General features: G+C 39.1%; 2 protein-coding genes across 3 annotated transcripts; one reads left to right on the forward strand and one right to left on the reverse strand.

The window, feature by feature from the left end:
• Nucleotides 1-404: 404 nt before the first annotated feature.
• Nucleotides 405-18,137, forward strand: LOC136942650 (serine/threonine-protein phosphatase 6 regulatory ankyrin repeat subunit C-like). Its single transcript, XM_067235614.1, has 28 exons — nucleotides 405-540; nucleotides 1,505-1,588; nucleotides 2,829-2,907; nucleotides 3,022-3,092; nucleotides 3,275-3,475; nucleotides 3,589-3,676; nucleotides 3,788-3,930; nucleotides 4,037-4,249; nucleotides 4,409-4,487; nucleotides 4,671-4,785; nucleotides 4,871-4,953; nucleotides 5,149-5,266; nucleotides 5,382-5,450; nucleotides 5,532-5,672; nucleotides 5,863-5,922; nucleotides 6,047-6,158; nucleotides 6,277-6,348; nucleotides 6,477-6,678; nucleotides 6,875-6,962; nucleotides 7,173-7,290; nucleotides 7,418-7,637; nucleotides 7,765-7,852; nucleotides 7,963-8,046; nucleotides 8,172-8,317; nucleotides 8,441-8,523; nucleotides 8,624-8,706; nucleotides 8,850-8,941; nucleotides 9,118-18,137. Exons 1-28 carry the CDS (start codon nucleotides 514-516, stop codon nucleotides 9,372-9,374), a joined length of 3,216 nt encoding a protein of 1,071 aa, XP_067091715.1. The 5' UTR covers nucleotides 405-513; the 3' UTR covers nucleotides 9,375-18,137.
• A 1,780-nt stretch (nucleotides 18,138-19,917) lies between these two features.
• nabp2 (nucleic acid binding protein 2) lies at nucleotides 19,918-22,134 on the reverse strand. 2 transcript variants are annotated; one of them, XM_067235652.1, is made up of 7 exons: nucleotides 21,916-22,134; nucleotides 21,563-21,688; nucleotides 21,263-21,401; nucleotides 21,005-21,076; nucleotides 20,825-20,903; nucleotides 20,646-20,703; nucleotides 19,918-20,519 (listed from the first exon to the last, which is right to left on the reverse strand). In XM_067235652.1, the coding sequence occupies exons 2-7, from the start codon at nucleotides 21,639-21,641 to the stop codon at nucleotides 20,380-20,382; spliced, it is 567 nt and encodes a 188-aa protein (XP_067091753.1). In that variant the 5' UTR covers nucleotides 21,642-21,688; nucleotides 21,916-22,134; the 3' UTR covers nucleotides 19,918-20,379. The 2 variants fall into 2 exon arrangements, with proteins under 2 accessions (XP_067091753.1, XP_067091745.1); XM_067235644.1 differs by having other exon boundaries at nucleotides 19,918-20,558.
• Nucleotides 22,135-22,208: the final 74 nt, after the last annotated feature.

Raw genomic sequence — 22,208 nt, forward strand, 5'->3', positions numbered from 1 at the left:
TGACCACGCCCACACTGTATTGCGCAAGTGTTTAGCCACGTGACTTTTCATTCATAATTTCGGTAAATGCACAAAATGCTGTGCTTGTTCCTAAACGTACTACTGTAGTCTGTGCTGATATCTTTCTCAGCGAACACTATATTTCGCAGATGCATTCTACATCTGTCTGGTCGGTCAAATGATTGAAATAGTAGCCAACTCGCTTCCGAAATGGGCTGTATGCACCATGCTGACCGGAAAATGTAAAAGTTGATTTTGTTGTGTAATGGTATGAAACTCCACAAGGTGTCGCTGCATCGCATGCAACAACACTTTTCACAGGAGCATACATACGCAGCAGCAAGCTACTCTTCTGTCAGAGCAATAAACAACAGCGAGCACAGGCGAATGAACGAATTCTTCCCCCGAAATTTGCTAGCTAGCTAGCAAGCCACTCCACAAATTAAATAAGAATATCGCAGCAACCCATCCACCCGACCCTAATGCAGGAGCTTAGGCCAGACTGACTGGGAGATGGGAATACTAAATATAACAGACCAGGTAGGTGGCTAGGTAGCTAACATGATAATAATGCTATTTTATTCGCATTCTGTTTAGCTAAGCTAGTAGCTAGCCAGCTAAAACAACTACTAGCTGACCCAATGTTTCTTTCTTTACACATCCTTTATTAATTCAATTATCTTCCTTCTAACAAGGTCTATTTATACTCTATGGTATGGGGCTGTTAAGAAGTAAAGTAGACAGTTTACACGTATAGCAAACAGGCTAAAGATGATGCTACTTTGTACGGTACGGATTAGATGATGTTTGGCCTGTGTGGTACTCTAGCCTACCGATTTTAGTCGCACAATGGCAATGCATGATGCAAGCCTTAAGACCTGTGACTTTTATAAAATATTTGTTTTTTCTCATTGCCTTGTGTCATTTGCTTGCTACAGTAGGTCGCCTGTATTGCTTTAATACAATTGTAGCAAGCGAACACATCCACAATCGCTGCACGCTATTGGGCTTGCTGGCTAACACTAGTGTCACTTGTCAGACAAGAGTCAGCTGTGCTCGTTGTCTTGTCTGGAACCTATTTGTACAGCTAAGCAGACTACTTTACGGGTTGGCTCTCTTGTATGTGTAACAAGCATTTTCTAATAATGTATTTAATTACTTACACAGCCACAAACTATAAAGCTAAACTAATCAGTTTTTCAATTTCAAATAAGTGGATTGGTTGGTTTTACAACCTCCTGTTGGTTCACAAATAGTCCCAACGGCCTAGTGTTGCATTACAACTTTGTACAATTAGCCAACTAGTATAGTCAGCCTAGCTATCGTCCTAGTAGGTATTATAGGTAATCTAGTTTAAAGGAGAGTAGGCATATGCAATTCTATGATAGAATTGTAGCCAAATGTTTTGAGCTGCTAACTATACCTACCGTTCTATAATTGTTATAGACAGGCTACTGTTAGTACATCTGTTCAGTGAAAAGTTAACATGGCTATTTCTTTACAGCCTCCACTGGTCCAGGCGATATTCAACCGAAATATAGAAGAAGTGACGTTTTTGTTGCACACGAAGGAAGAAGTCAATGCACTGGTAGGATCAATCGATTTCCTCACTTCTGTTGGCATTTACACAATTTCTTGAGGTGGACGTCAGATAGTTAGCAAGGGATTATCTCCTTAAACAGGTGCATGGTTTGACCTGATTTGTCAATTGAAAATTGAACGAGTCTGAAGTAACCCCAGATGAAAACACAAGCCATTTTTGGTCCAAATGACAGTAAACGAAATCAGAATATGTTAATAGATCTGAACATGTGCATAAGCGTGCACTTGTGCATAAGCGTGCACTTGTGCACATTAGTTTGAGCACAAGGAAAAGGTGAGCTTATAGTTAAGGGATTGATGTAAGGAAAAGCTTAGGGGATTGAAGGCCTCTTGTCTGGCATGCCAGTTCAGGGTTTTCACCCTTTCCACCTTCTGGTAATCTGACCAGCTGGCTGTCTTTACGCTATGTTCAATGTCCATCAGCGTACACAATATTACACTCACACTCTCAAAAATTAAACGGAGAGGCTGCTGATGTTAAGAGGGGTGTTTAGAAATGGGAAAGTATCTGCTGAAGTGGAGTGTAAGTCCCAGATTGCTGAGTGCATGCTTTCCATGAGCAATTGTAGAGATGTGGCCTTTTGCCAAGGTGTTAGTTAAAGACCTGCAATTTGTCAGTTGTCAGAAAAAAACATTATATAAATTGCTATTGAATATCAATAGCCTATACTTTAAAATTGAATTTTGTTTTTGCAGAAGTCATACCATATTTAGGCCTTCTTGGCTTGTGATTATTGGCAATTGTAAATGTATCAAAATTGATTTTAAGTATATTTGGATCGATTTGCTTTAAACATAATAATTTGTTTACAAAACATTTTACAATTATTCTTGTTTAAAAATAAATCCAGATAGAATGCTTTCTGTTGCTAGGCACAACCATCTTTGTGAATAATAATAGTGGGGTAAGGCTTAATGGTGTGTGAGCTGTTGAATGGCCTACAAGCCAGTATTTATTTTGTTAGTTGACATGGCCTTACAACTACAAGTTTACAGTCATTGGCTAGGTAGGTTAGCAGTCCCTGCTGTCTGATAGATGTTATTGGCTTGTGTTGTCTTTTGTTTTAATATGTGATATAATATGTTTGCTCTGTCTCTGTGTATTATCAATACCATTTCTTGCATTGTAATCATTGTTCCAGTTGGTTTCTAAATTATTAATTCAGAACAAATAATGAATTTAATGGTGCTCCTTGGTGATGGCTGTTGTCTGCTTATTCTCTCAGGACCAAGATCGCCGTACTCCCTTACATGCTGCTGCTTGTTTGGGCGATGTTCACATTATGGACCTCCTCATTAATTCAGGTAACTTTTTATTAGACTGGGTCATTATATCTGGCTGACTGCAATCCCATGCCACTTTTTTTTTGTTGGGTCGAAGGTGCTTTGTGATTTTCCTCTTTTTCCTTGTTTTCTTAGGTGCTAGTGTTAACGCTAAGGACCAAGGCTGGCTGACACCCCTGCATCGGGCAGCAGCCTCACGAAACGAAGTAAGATGAACATAAATGTTGTTTATTTAGAAATGTGTACGAATGTGAAATGTGTTTCTTAAATATGCATAGTATTTACTACAGAGTTAACAATACATGGAAATATTGATTATCCTACAAATTAACTGGAGTGGTTTAAAGGTGGTTGGTTCACATTCTTGATTATCTGCCTTGTCTCGCAGAAGGCCCTGGCACTCTTGCTGAAGCAGGGGGCGGAGGTCAACGCACGGGACAAATTCTGGCAGACACCACTGCATGTGGCTGCCGCTAACCGGGCCACACGTTGTGCTGAGGCACTGATACCTCATCTTAGCAGCCTGAATGTGGCTGACCGTTCTGGCCGGACGGCCCTACACCACGCAGCACACAGCGGACATTTAGAGGTCAGTGAGGGGTCAAACTTTAGGGGATGTGTCCATAGAATTTTACCTGCTCCTCATCAACATTTTAGATGTGAAGGTTGTCTGCTGAAATGGTCTTTGTTCCACCCCCCCAGATGGTGAATCTGCTCCTGAACAAAGGGGCCAACCTGAGTGCCAGTGATAAGAAAGAAAGACAGCCTATTCACTGGGCTGCATACCTGGGTACGATGGACCACAAAATTACTGTGTGCACAAAAGGTTTGAGTGTATGTATGTGTATGAGGTGATTCATTTGGTAGTTGTTTCATGAATATTTATTGTGCGCTTCCTCAGGGCATCTGGAGATGGTGAAGCTGTTGGTGTCTCGCAGTGCTGATGCCATCTGCAAGGACAAGCGTGGGTACACCCCACTCCATGCTGCTGCTGCCAGTGGCCAGATTGAGGTTGTCAAGTACATGCTGAGGCTAGGTGCAGAGGTGAGAGTTTATATACGTTTGTCTCGTCAAAAAGCTTTGCAGCAAATATGCCTGTGCTCTGTTATGTCTTGTGCTAATTAATTTCTCTAAATGTTCCGTGTCTCAGATAGACGAGCCCAATGCCTTTGGAAACACGGCGCTCCACATGGCCTGCTATACAGGTCAGGAGGCAGTGGCCTGTGATCTGGTGAATCGTGGCGCCAATGTGAACCAGCCCAACCACCGTGGCTGTACACCACTGCACCTGGCTGCTGTCTCCACCAATGGAGCGCTCTGCCTTGAGTTGCTTGTCAATAACGGTGCTGATGTCAACATGCAGGTGAGGACCTTTTGGAAGTGTTTGCTACTTCTAACAGGTGCAGTTCTAGCATGTCTGATAAGGTCATGAGATGAATCACTGCTTATAGTTGTAAGACTGAATCAAATGTTTTTTTTGGGGATTGACACGTTTATGTGTGGCGTGTCATTTCTATTACAGAGTAAAGAAGGGAAGAGCCCTTTGCACATGGCCGCCATACATGGGCGCTTCACACGTTCCCAGATCCTCATCCAGAATGGTAATAACATACGCTAGAATTCAGATGCAAAACAATTGATCTCTTTTTTTCCCCACTGCTCAATCCTCTCAGGCCTTAGCAACCACTGTTAACTTATAGAATGGCATCTCCTGACTGTACAGGGCACACCTTTGGCCTCTTTGACCCAGAACATCTCTTTCATGCTTTTTTCTATGTGTGCAGGTGGGGAGATCGACTGTGTGGATAAATATGGCAATACCCCTCTTCATGTTGCTGCTAAGCATGGCCATGAGCTGCTGATCAGCACTCTTATGACAAACGGTGCTGACACAGCCAGGTACATCTCTCCTTCAATAACACACTCAGATACATACACATACACTTGACAGTCTTCATCACTCTGTTGTTTCTTGCTCTCTCAGACAAGGAATTCATGGGATGTTTCCATTGCATTTGGCTGTGCTCTACGGGTTTTCAGACTGTTGTCGCAAGTTACTCTCCTCAGGTGAGATATCTAGTACTGCCTGTTGTAACCCTTGACAAGTCAGTGTAAAACTGTTTTGTGTCCATCACACAAACAATAACTTTGCACAGTGTTCTTTCTGTAATTGGTAACATTTTAAACTGACATGTTAGTTTCCAGGTTATACCGGATATGTTTACTGAATCAAGCATCCCTTCCTGTGCGTCCCCCCCTCAGGTCAGCTGTACAGCATTGTATCATCTCTAAGCAATGAGCATGTGCTGTCAGCCGGTTTTGACATAAACACACCAGACAGCATGGGGAGGACCTGCCTGCACGCCGCTGCCTCTGGAGGGTGAGTCCTCTGTCTGTCTGTCTGTCTGTCTGTCTCTGTTGCCGAATGAAGAACTAAAGAAATACTGAAAAAAAACACTAATTTATTAATCAACTACATATTTTTCTTCCCATAGAAATGTTGAATGTCTTAACTTGCTATTGAGCAGCGGTGCAGACTTGAGTAAAAAGGACAAATTGGGAAAGTAAGCAGTTCTCACATTTCTCACAAGTCCCTCCCCTTTCTCCCTACAAGTGTTCCACCTCTTCTGTGTTGCTTTTCTCAGAGCTCCTTTGCACTACGCTGCAGCCAATGGGAGCTACCAGTGCACAGTTGCCCTGGTGAGTGCTGGCGCTGAGGTGAATGAGCTGGACCAGAAGGGATGCAGCCCCTTGCACTATGCCGCTGCCTCACAGACCTTCCGCCGGTGAGATGGAGGAACACGCATACACACCTGCTTTTAAGAGTTTAAGACCGTTTTATAATTGATTCAACTTAGATTGCTGATTTTTTGTAATGATCATTATCACTCCAGTCAAAGTCCGGTAAAGAAAAGAACATTGGGATTTCTCCCCAAGCATGGCACGTGTGTGATGAACTCGGTGTGTTTGTTTTAGAGTGGACAGACATTACTCTGCCAACAGCCAAAGTGAGGAGAGGGAAAAGGAGGCTTTCTTGTAAGTCTCTGATAAAAGTGTAAAAACATTCCTGTGGCTTCTCCAATCAAAAACTTTTCTGAATCTTCTAAATCTAAATGTCTAAATTCGTTGTGTGTGTGTGTGTGTGTGTTTGTGGGTGTAGTTGTCTAGAGTACCTGTTGGATAACGGGGCTGACCCAGCTCTGAGGAACAGCAAGGGTTACAGTGCGGTCCACTATGCAGCTGCCCATGGCAACAAGCAAAACCTGGAACTGGTGAGTGTCTGTCTCTCTGACTCTTTCTAGCTTTACCTGGGCCATTATGTCCCAGTTACAACAGCTTTGTGCGTTTTGGTTCGGATACTTAAAACGAAGAACAATTTTGGATCCTCAGCTGCTAGAGATGTCCTTCAACTGTCTGGGAGAGGTGGAGAGCAACGTGCCAGTCAGTCCTTTGCACTTAGCCGTGAGTAGCCTAGCAACTCTACCTTCATGTCCACTGGCTCAATATTTTCTTCTCTTAAGTTTTGGGGATGTTCATATTGGCAGAACTTTTCTGTCAGTCCTTCTTATTCTGTAACTCCCACCCTCCAGGCATATAATGGTCACTGTGAGGCACTGAGGGTGCTGTCGGAGACGCTGGTCAGTCTAGACGTGAGGGACATGGGCGGTCGCACAGCCCTCTACCTAGCTGCTCAGAGGGGCCACGCCCAGTGTGTGGAAGTGCTACTGGGACAAGGGGCCTCCTGTTTGCTGAAAGAGTATAGACGCAAGTGGACCCCTCTCCACGTCGCAGGTGTGTGCATTTCAGCGCCAGATTCTAAAAAGCATGGCAGGTGTTTGGGTTGTGTGTACTAAGGCTTATGCCAATATTTGACTTCACTACATGGCCTAGGTGTGTGTCTATTAAACCCTGATTTGAATGGCAAGTGTGAGTGTGCGTGTATGTTTTCCAGAACTTGTGTCAATATTTAACCCTTGTCCTCATCCAGCTGCCAGCGGCCAGACGGAGTGCCTGCTCAAGCTCGTCAACAGAGGAGAGAAGGCTGACGTCATCGACATGACGGACGTACAGGGACAGTGAGTCACCCAGCTGAAGCATCACAAAACCATTGTCCATCTTATTTGACCATGGGGATACCCAAATTGGGATTACTGTGTATGTTTGGAGAGAAAACAAATGGTTATAACTAGTTTTTCCCCACAAGGCAGGTTCTAGTCTGGTTTCAGTTTATTTAGTAGTCATTCCGATGTTTCTGGGAGACTAAAGTTGTGGTTTTCTACGTGCAGGACGGCCCTTATGCTGGCAGCTCTGGGAAGTCACACTGATTGTGTACACATCTTGCTGGAGAAAGGTGCAAGTCCTGATGCCACAGACAAAAAGGGCCGCACTGCCCTACACAGAGCTGTGAGTAACTTCACAATCCCTAGTCCAGGTTTTGCATTTCTCATGTTAGCATTCTTTTGCCCTCTGCATAAATGTATGTTTCTTCAACTTTGTTTCTTCTTTGCTTCTCTCTGTTTGGCTCTGCCAGGCTGTCATGGGCAGTGAGGATTGTGTGTCGGCCATATTGGAGCATGAAGCCTCTGCTCTGTGCAGGGACTCCCGGGGGCGGACCGCCTTGCATCTGGCTGCGTCTTGTGGCCACACTGAGCTGCTCCGCAGCCTGCTGCAGGCAGCCACATGTGCAGACCCCCTGGACTACCTGCTGGACTTCAGTGGTTACACACCGTCCCACTGGGCCGCCTACCACGGTGAGACCCCCCCCCCCCCCCCCGGACCCAGATGAGGAGACACTTCCTCATTGTTTTGCTTTTTCATATCGATGTTTGAAAAATATGTAATAAGTTCTTAATTTGTGTCTGTTTTTGTCCCCCTCAGGACATGAGGACTGTTTGGACATTTTACTTGAACACAAACCATTTAGTATCCAGGAAGGAAACTCCTTTACCCCATTGCACTGTGCTCTGTAAGTACCATCTGTATAGCTCTTCCTCCCATGACTCTCTCCCTGGACTCCTCCTTCAGTTAGTTGATCAGAAGACGCAATCTCATTAGAGTTTTTTTTTCCCCCTGCAGAATAAATGGCCATGATGGTGCTGCTGAAATACTACTCGAGACAGTTGGAACTCAGATGGTTAACATCAGAGATCCTAAAGGAAGGTGTGTGTGTCTTTATATCGTGTGCGCTTGTAGAGTTGTTGCTAAATGGCATTTCTTCTGGGCAATTTGGCGTAATTGGATAATCATGTATACATTTGTTGGTGTCTGCTATGCTGTGCTTGAAGGACCCCTTTGCATGCTGCTGCCTATTCGGAGAGTGTTGCAGGCCTTCAGCTGGTCTTGGCCCAGGGGGCAGAGATCAACGCTGTGGACCAATCAGGACGCTCCGCCCTCATGGTTGCAGCTGACAATGGACATACCGCAGCCGTCGGTAAATTCAATTAGACAGCCATGTCTCGTTTTGAACCTTATTTAAACAAAAAGACATAATTATAGAGTCAACTCTATCTGTAAGGTTTGCGTTTGTAAGAGATGTACTGTTGTAACCATTTAGAAATCCTGCTGCACCAGGCCAAGGCAGATCTAACCCTGCTGGATGCCAGCGACAACACAGCCCTCCACCTGGCCTGCAGCAAGGTGAGGTCACGGACAACATTACCTCTGCCAACAACAGTTTAAAAATAAACTTCTTGAAGTGGACGGAGAGCCGTGCTTATGTTTGGTATTCCCTCTGTAGGCCCATGAGATGTGTGCCCTGTTAATCCTGGGAGAGATCAGTGAACCCTCCCTCATCAATGCAACAAACACTGCACTGCAAATGTGAGTTGTTGTCTCAGGGTCTGAATAAAATGTTTATGAAAGGCTCTAAAATGAAAAAGGAACCATCAGTGTCTTTATCCTCCTTTGTGCCTTCATTTGGGTCATATTACATATTTCTTGTCCCCCTTCCGGTGGTCCTTTAGGCCCCTTCATATCGCCGCAAGGAACGGTCTGGCCACAGTTGTGCAGGTGCTGCTCAGCCGAGGGGCAGCTGTCATGGCGGTGGATGAGGAGGGTGAGTCACCCCACTTTCGGTTAGTTGTTTAAAAAAAATATTTTGAAAATTGAGATTAATGACATTTAAGTGATAATCACAAAAATTATGAGGTCTTATGAGGCTTTACTGTTAAAGTGAAGACTAAATCTAAGACTAACTATTTATTTAAATAGTTTAATTTCTCTGTCTCTCAGGCCACACCCCAGCACTAGCATGTGCTCCTAATAAAGATGTGGCTGACTGCCTGTCCCTGATCCTCTCCACCATGAAGCCTTTCCCTCCCAAAGATGCCAGTGCTGCTGCTGTCGCTGCCTCCCACTTCAGCCTCAACTTGCTGAAGCACTGTGGTATCGCCGCCACCTGCGGACCTCTACCCAACGGCAACCTGCGTCACGCCTATGCCAAGGACCACAACGGCACCATCGGCCTCGACGGCTGCCTCACTGAGTGAGAGGAATCCCCAGCTCCCATAGTCCCCTTCTTCTACCCCCTCATGTCTCTTGAAGCTCCCTTTAGGATCAACAGTGATCCAGGGAGATCTTCCACTCCTAAAACACACAAGAGCAGGAATATACTTAGATTCACATGCGTGTGTGTCTGTATATCTGTCTACCTGTGTGTTGATTACTCCCTGATGAGTGCAGTCAAACCTATATGCAATTTTTTGCCTCTCCTATGTGTTGTTTGTCTGGGGCGAGGGTAATCTCAGATGCTCCCCTTCATGGTGCCGAAGAACGCACATCACTAATTGATCATTTGTAATTGTTCCATTCTTCTGAGATGGTCTTCAAAAGTTGTGTATCCGTTTGGTTAGATTAACAAATGCACTTAGCATGTGTGACTGACACCTATGGATCATATACTAGGTTTAGTTTTATGCTGAAATCTAAGTCCATTTCTAGTTGACTGTTGATAGAGGAATTTACCAAAAGAAAATCCCAATACAGTGAAAACACTGACTTCACAGGAAGAAAATATGCTCCACCACTCAACTAGAAATGTATTCTCCTTTAACTAAATGGTGCAATATTCAGCTATCCTCTTGTTCTTGGCCTCTCTTTAAAGACAATTTCATAGTTAAAATGGGAGGAAGAGAGAAAGATTGGTTTGACTGTACAGGGAAGTGTTTGAAGAGTTAGTGCTCTGAAGAGAACCCCCATATATGATTACTTGCTAGTGTTCACACACCTAGGGTTTGGACCCTAAAGGTCACCGAAATATACCTTATTGGCTCAGGTGATTTGTTAGGCACCTTTCAGGTCTGGTGTCTATGATTAACAATGCTTGCCTGCATATATGTGGAGGAGGATCAAACTGTTTTGGTAATTAGAAGTTATTTATAGGTTTTAAAATGAAGAGTAAATACATCCACAATACATGACACAAGATATTATAGAGACAAGATTAGTTTACAAGATGAATGAAAATGACAAAGCCTCCTTGGGTTTTCTACATAATCTCCCTCCTAAATTCACATGAAGATGTGGGTCTGCTCAAACCCCACTTCTATTGTTGACAATTAACTGCAATTGACTACGATATATTTGCAGCATAAGGTGTGTCTTGAAAGTTTCTAAACAATTAAAACATGTTGTGCCTATGAAAAACAGAGAATTACTGAGGGGGGGAAAAAACGGACCCCATGTTCTCTATCCTCTGACCCAGCACCTTATTCCTGATTGTTTGAGACTTAATAAGAGAACAATTCTAGAGCGACATTTATAAAACAATATAACCCTGAGTCAAAAAATGGGAGAAGCACACATACTGGTGATGAATTGATAAGCTATATTATTGTTGTGTATTTATGTTGTTACTTGTTTACGCAATCTCAACAACAGATTAATTAGTCAATTATTGCACAAAAAGAGCCATACATCTAGTAGGAAAGTGAAAGTGTTGTCAATATAGCTGCTAAAATATCGCCTTTCTTTTTTATGAATTCTATTCAGTTTTCATAAATGTAGATCTTCGTTGTGTTTAAAAAAAATCAGAAGCAATATTCACACAGCATTTAACTTATTTTATTTTTAACTGTTGTCATAAGGTTTTTGGTATTTTTACCTAATTAAGAAGTAACTAAAAGGTTTTTGAAGGGATTTATTTGCACTCTTACCTCCAAAGATGAAATGAAAGTGTTTTCAATAGGAGTGCATAGATTTGATCAGCAATCTACCAAAGGTTCTGTTTTGAAATCTACTGTCCATCCAAGGACACATTTTTACTTGTTTTGTTTTGTCAATTTTTCTTGTCAAACAGCCAATGATGTTGAAAATAATGATCCTCTATTCTTCATTCAGTGGGCATGTAATGTAAGCTCTCAACCGTTAAAATCTAATTTTGGCAAGTAGAAAAGGTCAAATGTCTTATCTTATGACATTTCATTTTGACTCTTCTATTATTTATTTCAAGCTTTAAGAATTCAACTTATTGACCTCACTTTTGTCAACTACAGATTTAACCGTTTTTTGACTGAAATGGATGGAATTCGTCATTTGTGCATCAGCTTAAACTATTTTGCATTACAATTTGTCTCAATTCACTACCAGTTTAGCTTGTCGCTATTGGCGATGATCGTCTTCTATTCTGTTTTGAAGATTTCTTAGAACGGAAGAAGACAACTTGCAGTTCAAAATAATTAAATTTGACAGTATTTAACCCTATTCATCAACCTTTTATTGATTGGGAACTTTAAACACAGATGTATTTGCCTCTAAAGTCCTGGCTTGTGATGAGCCTCAGTGTGTATGCAGCTTCATCTTTCACTCAATACGTAGGGTTAGAGTTAGAATCATTTAAAATGTACAAAGTTCAAACTTTTTTTTTTCTTTTCTTGTCAATCTATAGTTCCGTTAGTCTATTTTTCAGTTCTATAGTGCTCAAGGTGCAGATTGTTGGAGATTCTCTAGTAGCAAAAACATTGTCTTGGGGTATTGCTAAAATTGGAAATTGTGGTTATTTATGGATGGCAAATTTTGTAACTTTTTGAGAAGACAATCAGTTTATTATCACAAGGGCTCTTAAAGTTGTCTGAAATGCTCCCTATTTCACTTATTTTTAAAGTATGTGTGCTTGCTTCCATTTCTCCCCTGCAACAAAAGCAACATTATAGTTGTCTTGTGGTGGAGTTACCAGTAACTCAGAGAAGGCAAGTAACTCCACTGAAAACCTAAAACCTCTTAGTTCCTTTGTTGTAAATTCTTCTTATGACATGCCCCTGTCTTATCAGTTATGCAATTTACCCTAGAAATGTTCTCTTTAAATGGATTATCAGTAACATTTAGGGCATCTCTGTAGATGTACATACTAGTCAAAACGAATAACACTGATGCATCCATTTCTTGAATCATTGCAACTTGAGATTCATTGGTCCTGGTGCATTCAATCATAGGGCTAGGAAGGAATTGAGCTTGGAAAGAAAAAGAATTGTTAAACTACAAGCTTACATTGCACCTATTTTGTGGCCAGTACTTGTATTCCACAAGGTACTAAATATCAACATCTATGAAAATGTATTATAAACTCAATGACCATTACATGATATAGGAATAGCAAATGCCAAAACCAGTGTCATTGTTGTTCCTCATGTTTATACTACTATAATACTGAAAATGATTGTATTAAGCTACCTGAACTTTGTGGCATTTTACATATAAGCCTTTTTTATATGATGTCAGAGACTGCTTAGTTCAATGAAGTGAGATCACCTCAAGTAATAAGCCATTCAATAATAGCATTCGTATCCACATTCATGGGTGGCTTACTGTGTTGCATATTATTTTTAGGTTAGTTATAAGACTTGCAACTAACGACCACAACTTGATTCTATTAATTTCCCCCCGGATATTGTGAAACATTTCATTGTCCATTGCTCCAGAGGAACATATGGTAGTTTCTGATGTAAAATGTAATTCCTTTTTGGAACAAATATCTTAGCAACGGGAGATCCTTAACAAGTAATTGGATGCCAAAATACTTAGACAGAAGATAAAGCTTAGTTGAGGGTTTTGATAAACTCCACAACCGGTTTCGCCATTTTATTATTTGTTACCTCCTCACTCTGTATTACCGTTCCGTTTACACTGTGGATTTAGAGGAGCAATGTACTTATGGGAAGCCATAGGATGACAGAAAGTATTTTCGATTTTCATTGGTGCAGCAAGAACAACACAACTTTTGGGACAATTTTCATTCATTCTTGACCCCAAAGCACTTATTTCATGAATAAGCACTTTTGTATATTTAATATCTCTATATGTATATGTGTATGTATACATATGTTACCTATGTAGATATTAACTTATATGTAGGAATGTTTGTATCAGAAGTAGTGGGACGAGAGCGGATGAAATGGTGATCCTTTACCCATGATCCTCATGATGTCGTGTGTGAATGCATGTGAGCAAGAGTGAGAGAGACATTTCCTTTTATGGGAGGGAAATCTCTCTTTGAGGCTCAAAGGGGGGCAGTCAAACATTTGAGGTTGCACTTTGGTGTGCGCAGCACATTTAAATACATTTCAGACTGAAAACAATACTTGCACTGCCTTTCTGTACGTTGCCAAATAAACGGGACAACAATTAGAACAACATTTTGATTTAAGAATATTTCAACTGAGCCATATTAGTCAATTGCTGACAAACAAAAGTGAATGTATGGTTTCAATAAGGAAGGGGTTTAAATGATGTTGTTGCACTGTTAAAACAAGAAGTAGAAATAATGGAAAAGAATGAAGGATGAACTTAAGCAAACACATTTCCCCCAGTTTCCTCATTGAATCATTGTTCTGTAACTGTCATCTTGCGTGAACTGCTATACGGTTAAGTACCTACAATTTATGGGATGAATTTTAAGGTAAAGTCATTGTCATTTGAGCCATTGCAAGATATCAGCACACACAATGGATTAGTTTGCATCAAAAGCTTGTGGGTTGCATAAACTATGCTTGTGCATAGCACAATGCCTTATTTCTAGCAGCACAAGTCTCAATCTAATGTATTTTTTAAATAATAATTAGATAATTGCATCTTTATTTCCCCTAGTGCTTTCTTTCAACAGTTAACACTTGCTTACAATTCTTCAGTCAGTAGCTATAGATGGAAACACTTTTTGAGAATGCCTTACAATACCTCTGTTTTTGTTTTATATCAAAACCATATCAAAACGGTTGACCTCAATTTTTAACAGAACTCCCCTGCTGTTAAAGACCCTCAAGTGCCGAAGAAATGTCAATTTTTCTGATCACCCAAAAAAAAATTCCAGTGAGATTTGTCTCTTTTCAGTGTGTCAGCACAAAGAGATTTACAACATATTTTTGAATGGCAAATAGGAGGTTTAACAATAGTTTGTCCTTTTATGGAGTTTTTCTGTCTTAATACAGGCTATTGAAATAAATACTGCACCAGTCAGGCAGATATTACTCATGCCTAAATGGGACAGACATTTTTCTTGGATAAACATTTTATGCACATTGTAAAGTAATCATTTTTTTCTATTGGTAATAAATCCATAATTAAATAACAAATTGGAATGATTATATCTTGTAATGGCTCAGAAGACTATGGCCTCACAATTAAAAGCTTCCACCTTAACAAACCATCAGTTTTACAAAAATATATAATTATATCATGAATGTGCATGCTGCAAGACTGGCCTAGTTGTAACATTATTGTTATTTATATAATTGTGTTGCTTTGCTGCAAAAAGCAACAGTCACACCTGAAAAGCATGTTGGGTAATTAAGAGTAAAATTGAACCTACTGTAAGTTGTTTAGTACTGTAACGAGATATGAGAGATGTTAGGAGAGACAATACATTGGAAAGGGAATCAGAAATTAAGCATAATTTTCTTTTCTCCCTAAAACTACAATAAAGCAGGGTACTTGGAATTTTGGTCAATTTATCGAATGTTGTGCAGATTTGTATGGATTAGGTGAAATGATATGAAAATCTATAGTTTCACGTTCTAGTTGCATAATGAAGCTGCCTTTAACTTTGAAACATTAAAGTTGGTCGAAATGAAAGTATTAATTAAAGAAGGAATATTGCCATGCAAATTTAAATGAAAATAGATACATTTGGGGAATGTGTGCTGGGTGGTTTTGTTTTGTTACAGTATAGTAGGGGACGTACAACCATGAGCCATGGTTGTGGTCTCCAGTCCTCTGGGATATTTATCCCAATTACCTCTAGGACACAGGTGTCCTTCATTACTTGAAAACTCATTGGATTAAGGTGATAGCTAGACAGCTTTTTTTTGTTGCGTCTAACTCCCATTTAAAGGTATTTCATGATTATAACATAATGGCTTGCATGACTTTTCTCATGTAGCCTAATGTTAATTTCCTTTAGATGGAATTTATTGTGATAGACTAGTCTCTTATTTGTGTGCATTCAATGGCTTATTAGCTGTACAATTCCCTTGTTAAACACATTTACTCTTAAAAAAGAAAAATAAGAAAAAAATTATACATTTTTACTGCCCCTTTTTCAGCTTTGTTTATAGAGAAAGACAGGAAAGAGAAAGAGGAATACATGCAGGCAATGACCCGGGCCGGAATAAAACCAAGGCCCTTGCGTCAAGACCTTAGCCTTAGTGGTATGCGCTCTTCCCTGGTGAGCCACCGGGGCACCACACACAAATTTACTTGATCCACACTCCACTTACTTATTTTTAAAATGTATTTCTCAAGGAGTAACCATTGTTCTTTTACTCTTAATCTTTATTAATCTTATCCAAAACAAATTGAAAGTGTGTAAACAAATATAACATTCAGTATACTTTGCACCAATTTAAAGAGTATTTTAATCTCTTGATACAATAGTTTATTTGTCCTACATGTCACTATTTGCAGGTTCACATACAGTGACTTGAAAGATGTCACTGCTGCTAGACTAAGTTATGAATTGTAGTGCTCCATGAAAACTGGTGTTAACTTATCTTTTTTTCCTTTTACAATAGTTGTCTTCTTTTAAATACTTCAGGGACATTAATGCTACCACAGCAAGTGCTTTGCATTTCTATAATTTCTTTTTTTAAAGGGCAGTTAATCAGTACCTCCCTCAATCCAAAAAGACTATTTATGAAGGGAATGCATGCCCCTAGATAGACAGCTTTCTTTAGTGGGACTACGCTTTACTAGACAAGCCATAATTTGGCATCAAGCAACTTACCTCAAAATATTGGTGTCGTGCAAGGATTTTACCCAAATCAATATATCTTTTAGATATATTGTACCTCATTGGAGAGTAAATGTCATGTGATACATATGCAACGTTACTTTTTTTTCTTTCATGTTTAATGGTTGCTTCATGACCTTACACAGTTGTTTATATCTACTACAATATGTATTGGATGGAAAATAATAATAGTTTATAGAATCAAATGACATCCACTACAAAAATGCCACAGTATAAGCAACCAAAGGAGAGAGAACTTTTTCATACAATGTTGTTTCACATCATAAAGTACCTTATTTACTAGAGTTGTGCACATTTTTATGTATACTGCACATGTAAGTCTAGCTGCTCTTTAACAGGGATTTAGTTTGGTTTGTAGATACTGTAAGCTGAGTATTTGTGTGCAAAATGTTAACTGAAGTATACTCAGCCTGTGCATACTGTCTTGCTTCATCAGGAATCCATTTAACAAATGTAGAACAAGTAGTTTCCAATCACGTAACTTTTAAGGCAAAACGGTCTTCCATCCACGCCAACTAAAAGCCTTATAGTTGATCAATTTGAGGGCACCTCCCAGACACACAACTATAACAGACAAGGGTGTAAGATGTCTTCACTATGGCTATATACAGTATAACACATAAACATTAATTTGATAATTGGCAAAATATATTTTGGAAGCACATATCCAAATAATTACTTTTGCTCTTATCATAAACTTCTTCTGGATGTCTTTATTATAATTAGTTTTCTATGGTTTGTTTCATGCCTTAGTCTTGGTTGGCTAGCCATATTTGAAAGACTAGCCTTTGAAGGGACTTGACAGATATAAAACTATAGATCCAAGTTGTAGCTAAGATACCAGGCGTTTGGTGCAAATAAATGTAAAAGCAATAGTGACAAGTGCACTTTGGAGAGTCTTTGAAGCACAGCATCACTAGAATGCACAGCAAATACAGGAATTGTGCATAGATTGTTGATTTCGAATATACAAAAATTCATTGTTAATTCAATTAGTAGGTTTATACATCTTTTACTTAATAATATTAGAATAACGACAAATTAAAAACGAATTTATCAATGAGAAAAATGAAGTTGTAGCTTAAACTGTTCAGTAGCTAGTTTTATGCAACCCCTTGAATTGGGCCTCTGCGTTTGTAAATAGATATGTTTCCTGTATTGTGATGTATTCAAAGTTTGTGTCATTTTTGAAATAACATCAAGGCACTGGTTTTAGTTGAGATGGTCATAGAGGATTGTATTTTGTGCATAGGAGAGAATGAGTTGTTATGCCAGAAAAACTCAATGAAGATATTATTATTAATATAGTGTAGTGAGTAGGCATAGAGTATGGCTGCTGTTTAATGTGTGTTTGTGTGATGTTTTAGGTGTTATCTGTTTGGTCCTCATTATGTCAAAATATGTTCATTAATATGAGAGAACTATGTGCATGAATTGCTGTCAGCAAAAAGGCAAATAAGTAGTGTGTACAGTAGATGTTCCAATCTACATAATCACACTTTCCAAGTTTACAAATAAGGTGAATAATATAATTTTTTAATTGGTAAAACAAAATACATTCCCTTTTAAACACAAGTGATGTTTGTTAGATTTTGGTGCTATGGTCTGTTATAATCTTTGATTAGTCCTTACATTTGCTTTAATTAGATTTTTTTATATATATATATATATATATATATAAAACAATTAAATATGGCAAGGTTGATGACGTATGATGGTGTCCAAAGTGATATAAAAGGTAATACAAATTAAAGGACCTGTGAATGAAATAATTAACACTGTTAAAAACAAAATCTTTTTAAGAGGTTGGCAGGAAACAGTCCTTTACGTTAACTGCCCTCTGTATTATTTTGATTCTGAAATATATGCTTAGTATTCAAAGAGCAGAGGTATCTTGGATTGTTCGAAATCACTGGAAAGTGTTAATAATTATACAATGGTTATTTACATTTTGCCCAATAGGCCTAGCTAAGGAAGTTATTGCACCTTAACTCTATTCTTGCTACAAACTTTGAAGTATTATGCAGGCCACTTAAATTTTTAATGCAGTGTCTCCTTTTCGGTTCTCCAGGAGGTACCTTCTTTCATCCTGACTTTTGCTAGCATGGATTTAGGTTGAAACTATTACAGGGTTGCAGTTCAGTGCTAAAATCATATTTTGTCATTTAAAGTGAGACTCTGGCATAATGACTGCCCACATCAGTGTGAGCTGGAGGTAAACTTTCCATGGTGCCCTACCCTCTGGCCTGACCATAAATTCAGGTGGTGCAATGAGAAAATGAACTGCTCTTTCAGGACCCAGCTTTTACTTGCCTTTTTGCACCTTTGGCTTCATTGGCAAATGCTAGTTGATATTGAGCATGTCTGCATTTGGTCATCGTATATATTCCTTGGTTTATAGCCTTAAGTTGCTCATAGCAGATGAGGCTTATGTTGTGTTTTCAAGCAAGAAATAGAAGTTTCAGAAATAGGTTATAGTAACAACCCATAACAAGGTTTCTGCGTAACAATGTCTAATAATCTTTTAAGTTCAAAATCCATGCTATGTAAATAGATTAAAATGTGACTTAGGTTTCCTACCTCCTTGATACACAGCTGTCAGCTTAGCTCCTAACCACCTACTTCATGTTTCAAAGAATGAAAGAAATATGAATTATTTTAATCATAAGGGCAAAAGCTAATGTGAGCTTGACTGTGTGTATTTATGTGAGTGTGCGTACATGGAAGGAAATATGATATCACAACCACTGGAATGTGAAGCCAAACGGTATTAAATTAAATCAAATCTCTTTTGAACCTCTAACTGTTGTAGCATAAATTAACCATAACTGGGTACACATTGGTTGTTATTCATACATGTAGTGACATGGTACTTTTTGATTGATTATTTTACATAACATCCTCTTCAGTATCCTTAAATAAGTCTGCATATTTTTAATAGAAAGGTGCATTTTACATGTGTAAGTTGAGCCATACATCTAAAGATCAAGTTTACAACTGTAACTGTGTATGATTATGAGATTAACTAAAAAGCAACAAGTAACAAATGCTCCTATTTTAGTCTGACGATGGGAATATGATGCATGTGGTGTTTATGATAGAAGGGAAAACTCATCATATCCAGCCTTAAACCTTTCAGAAACTCTAGAACTTTGATAATTTCTGTCAACATCTCGCCCCCAATTTAATAAACCTTTGGTATTTGATTAACGCAGAGGAATGTGAGATACAATTAGTAGGGAGTGAAGATATTGGGGAGATGCCCTATACATACTGTATTTTCCCACCTCTGAACTAATCTCCTACCTGTTCATGGTTTTATGAGACAATGCAATCTTTGAAAGCACTTTGCCTTGTTAGAACATAAATGTGCTAGTGAATTGTTAATTGTTACGTATGTGTAAAAAGACATGATTAAACTAAAACAAAATCTGTAGACCTTTCAAACACCAAGAAACCAAGGCATCCTATAAGATTATTTTTTACAATGTATGCTGCAGCCTATGAGTCCTGTCATTTAGTGTTGTGGCTTCGGATTGGTTATGTTTAAATAAAGTGCTATTGCTTATATCTATTAATTATGTTTCTCATGGATTCTTTTTGTCTTACACTTGTAGAACCATCATATATAACACACGCTGATATGCCATACTGTATCTTTATACAGTGCAAGACAGAACACAAAGGACAATGATATTTTGTAATTCCACAGGAGAGAACCAGACGGAAGATTCATGGATTAATCTCAATGTAGAAAATATACCAAATGTAATGCTTAACTTGAATTAAAGTTTTTCACTTTAAAAAAAAGTAAGGAATCCCAAACAAAAACATACCATGTATATTTCTGTTTCCTGGATACTTTGTAGAAATGTTCCTTCTGGCATTGATATGGGATTTTATTTATTATAGCAAATCATTTTATTGTATAAACTCTGAACTGCAACTTGTCCTTTTCTGAATCTACAAAAGAAATTGATTTATTTGCCTGTTTTCAAAAATGTTGCAGTACAAAGAAAGTGAAGGTATAGTTCATATAATGTATTTTGAGTGAACTACATATATACGTAGGTTTTCAGTATTCTAAATCCAACAATTAAAATACCATTTTAAAAAAGGAATGAAAAGGGTCTGTAAGGCTGCTTTGACCCAGAAAATTATACACATCGAATAAGACCTAAAACAAACAAGTGAGATCAGTCTTTAGAGAAGCACAGTCTTTCATCATTCATATCTGGATGGACTTGGCTTGACTATCATCTTTTGGCTGATCGCCTGGTCTCCTTGCCATTGCTGACAGCTGTCCCTCCAACTGCAGGATTGGTTGTTCCTCTGTTGCCAGCACCAGCTCCGCCTACCCTTCCTGTCTGTTGAGGATTGGTGGAGCTTCCAGAACCTGGAGAATTTACACCATTCCCATTGGAAGTTTCATTCCCTTAAATGATCAAGAAAACCAACACTGTCAGAAGGTGATGGAAACTCGATCCATTCAGTTGTTGGTGGCAACAGTCAGTTTACTTACCAGACAAGTTGCCTGAAGAGTTGTTATTGTTCATCAAGCTTCCTTGGTCGTTGAGAGCCTGACAGAAAATAATGTTGTTCTATCTATATTGCTTTTAAGGATGCAAATATTGAGTGCTAATCAAATACTGATGAATAAGTACAACTGAAAAAGTAAAGATTCCTTTAATAATTTCTTACTGTCTTGTTGTTCATCTGGGCCAGGTACTCTGAGTTTGGCTCACTGAAGTTTGGCACCTCTGAGTACACCATGCAGAATCTAATCAAAACAGTCACAGTAAAACAGTTAATTTGTGAATATTTCTCCCTATGAATTATAGTATGAATAATATGTTGTCACTCTGCTCCCATTTAGCTTACTCTCCAATCTTCTGCAACTCTCCACCTCTTCCTGTGTATAGAGTAAGGCAACCCTTGAACACAGATGCATACCTGGAGAGGAAAATACGGGTTAACACAAGATACAATCTACTCAGATACTTTCCATTTTGAGATTTAGAAATAAGATAGAAATAAAAATGAAGATATTTTTATATCCGCCTCCACCAACAGGAAGAACACAAGAAATTGAGGATATTTTGGGAATCCAAACTTTGACAGTTTTCATGACTGACTCACCCCTTCGTGAGCCTGATGATGTCACCGGTTTGGATAAGTCCCCCCACCTCATCCCAAACAGAGACGCTTATACTGCCTGTCTTGTCCGCTACCTTACAGGTCCGCACCTCATGGCCATCTTTCGTTTTTGTCACTCGACCTATTTTAGAAAACAAAATAAAGGACGATATTGGTAGATCTTCCTTTCTTTTTTTGAAGCAGTACTGGAGCACTGCTACTTTATATTGATTGTCATTCCATACAGCAGCGTCAGGACGCATAGTGAAAATGTATATTTATTATTATATACATATTGCCAACCTGTTTCTAGCACGATAAAGATGACGCTGAGGTTTTTGAGTCCCGGCTTAATGTCTTTGACGTGAGTCTCGGTTGTCATGTTTTTCAAGCATCCAAATCAAATTTCTGGAATGAAGCCAGTTATTTCTGCAAAAAGAAGACAATAATAATAATTGTATCCTACCTATGTCGCTTAAATCTCCATGGCTCTGGATTTTGTACAGATACTTCTTAAATACTGAATTTTTGTTAACACAAGCAGCAGTTAGCTAGATTTGCTAGACTAGCAAAATGCAGGTCGTTCTTGCTATAATGGTTGATAGCTCTCTGGCTATGGCTAATAGCACCTGGGCTAGCTACGTTTGTGCTAATACCTCAGTCGATCACATCTGCGATATATACTTTGTTTAGGATTACTATACTGGAAAACTCAGCCTAGGATATTAATGAGATACAATAAGCTTTTTAGCCATATGGAACAAACTACGTAATTAGAGATAGCATTATTTCAGTAAAAGGCTCCTCCATTTAAATGTTGCTAGCCAGCTAGCTGGAAAGTTGTTTATTTTTTTGCATCTACATGTCGACTTGCATCCAGATGGTCAAATACATTGTCAATCAAATTTGGTAGGAGTACATAGGTAGTTGTTTCCCGGATATTCAAGAC

Source organism: Osmerus mordax, chromosome 1 (genome assembly GCF_038355195.1).
Source record: "Osmerus mordax isolate fOsmMor3 chromosome 1, fOsmMor3.pri, whole genome shotgun sequence".
In the NCBI taxonomy this organism is placed as follows: domain Eukaryota; kingdom Metazoa; phylum Chordata; class Actinopteri; order Osmeriformes; family Osmeridae; genus Osmerus; species Osmerus mordax.

Excerpts from the sequence above, each read along its gene's own strand:
- nabp2 (XM_067235644.1), bottom strand. The coding sequence starts at position 21,641 with ATGACAACCGAGACTCACGTCAAAGACATTAAGCCGGGACTCAAAAAC. Across the intron at positions 21,077-21,262 it reads ATCATCAGGCTCACGAAGGG|GTATGCATCTGTGTTCAAGG; the intron begins GTGAGTCAGTCA and ends TTTCCTCTCCAG. Across the intron at positions 20,559-20,645 it reads CTCTTCAGGCAACTTGTCTG|GGAATGAAACTTCCAATGGG; the intron begins GTAAGTAAACTG and ends TGATCATTTAAG.
- LOC136942650 (XM_067235614.1), top strand. The coding sequence starts at position 514 with ATGGGAATACTAAATATAACAGACCAG. Across the intron at positions 3,677-3,787 it reads TCACTGGGCTGCATACCTGG|GGCATCTGGAGATGGTGAAG; the intron begins GTACGATGGACC and ends GCGCTTCCTCAG. Across the intron at positions 5,923-6,046 it reads AGGGAAAAGGAGGCTTTCTT|TTGTCTAGAGTACCTGTTGG; the intron begins GTAAGTCTCTGA and ends TTGTGGGTGTAG.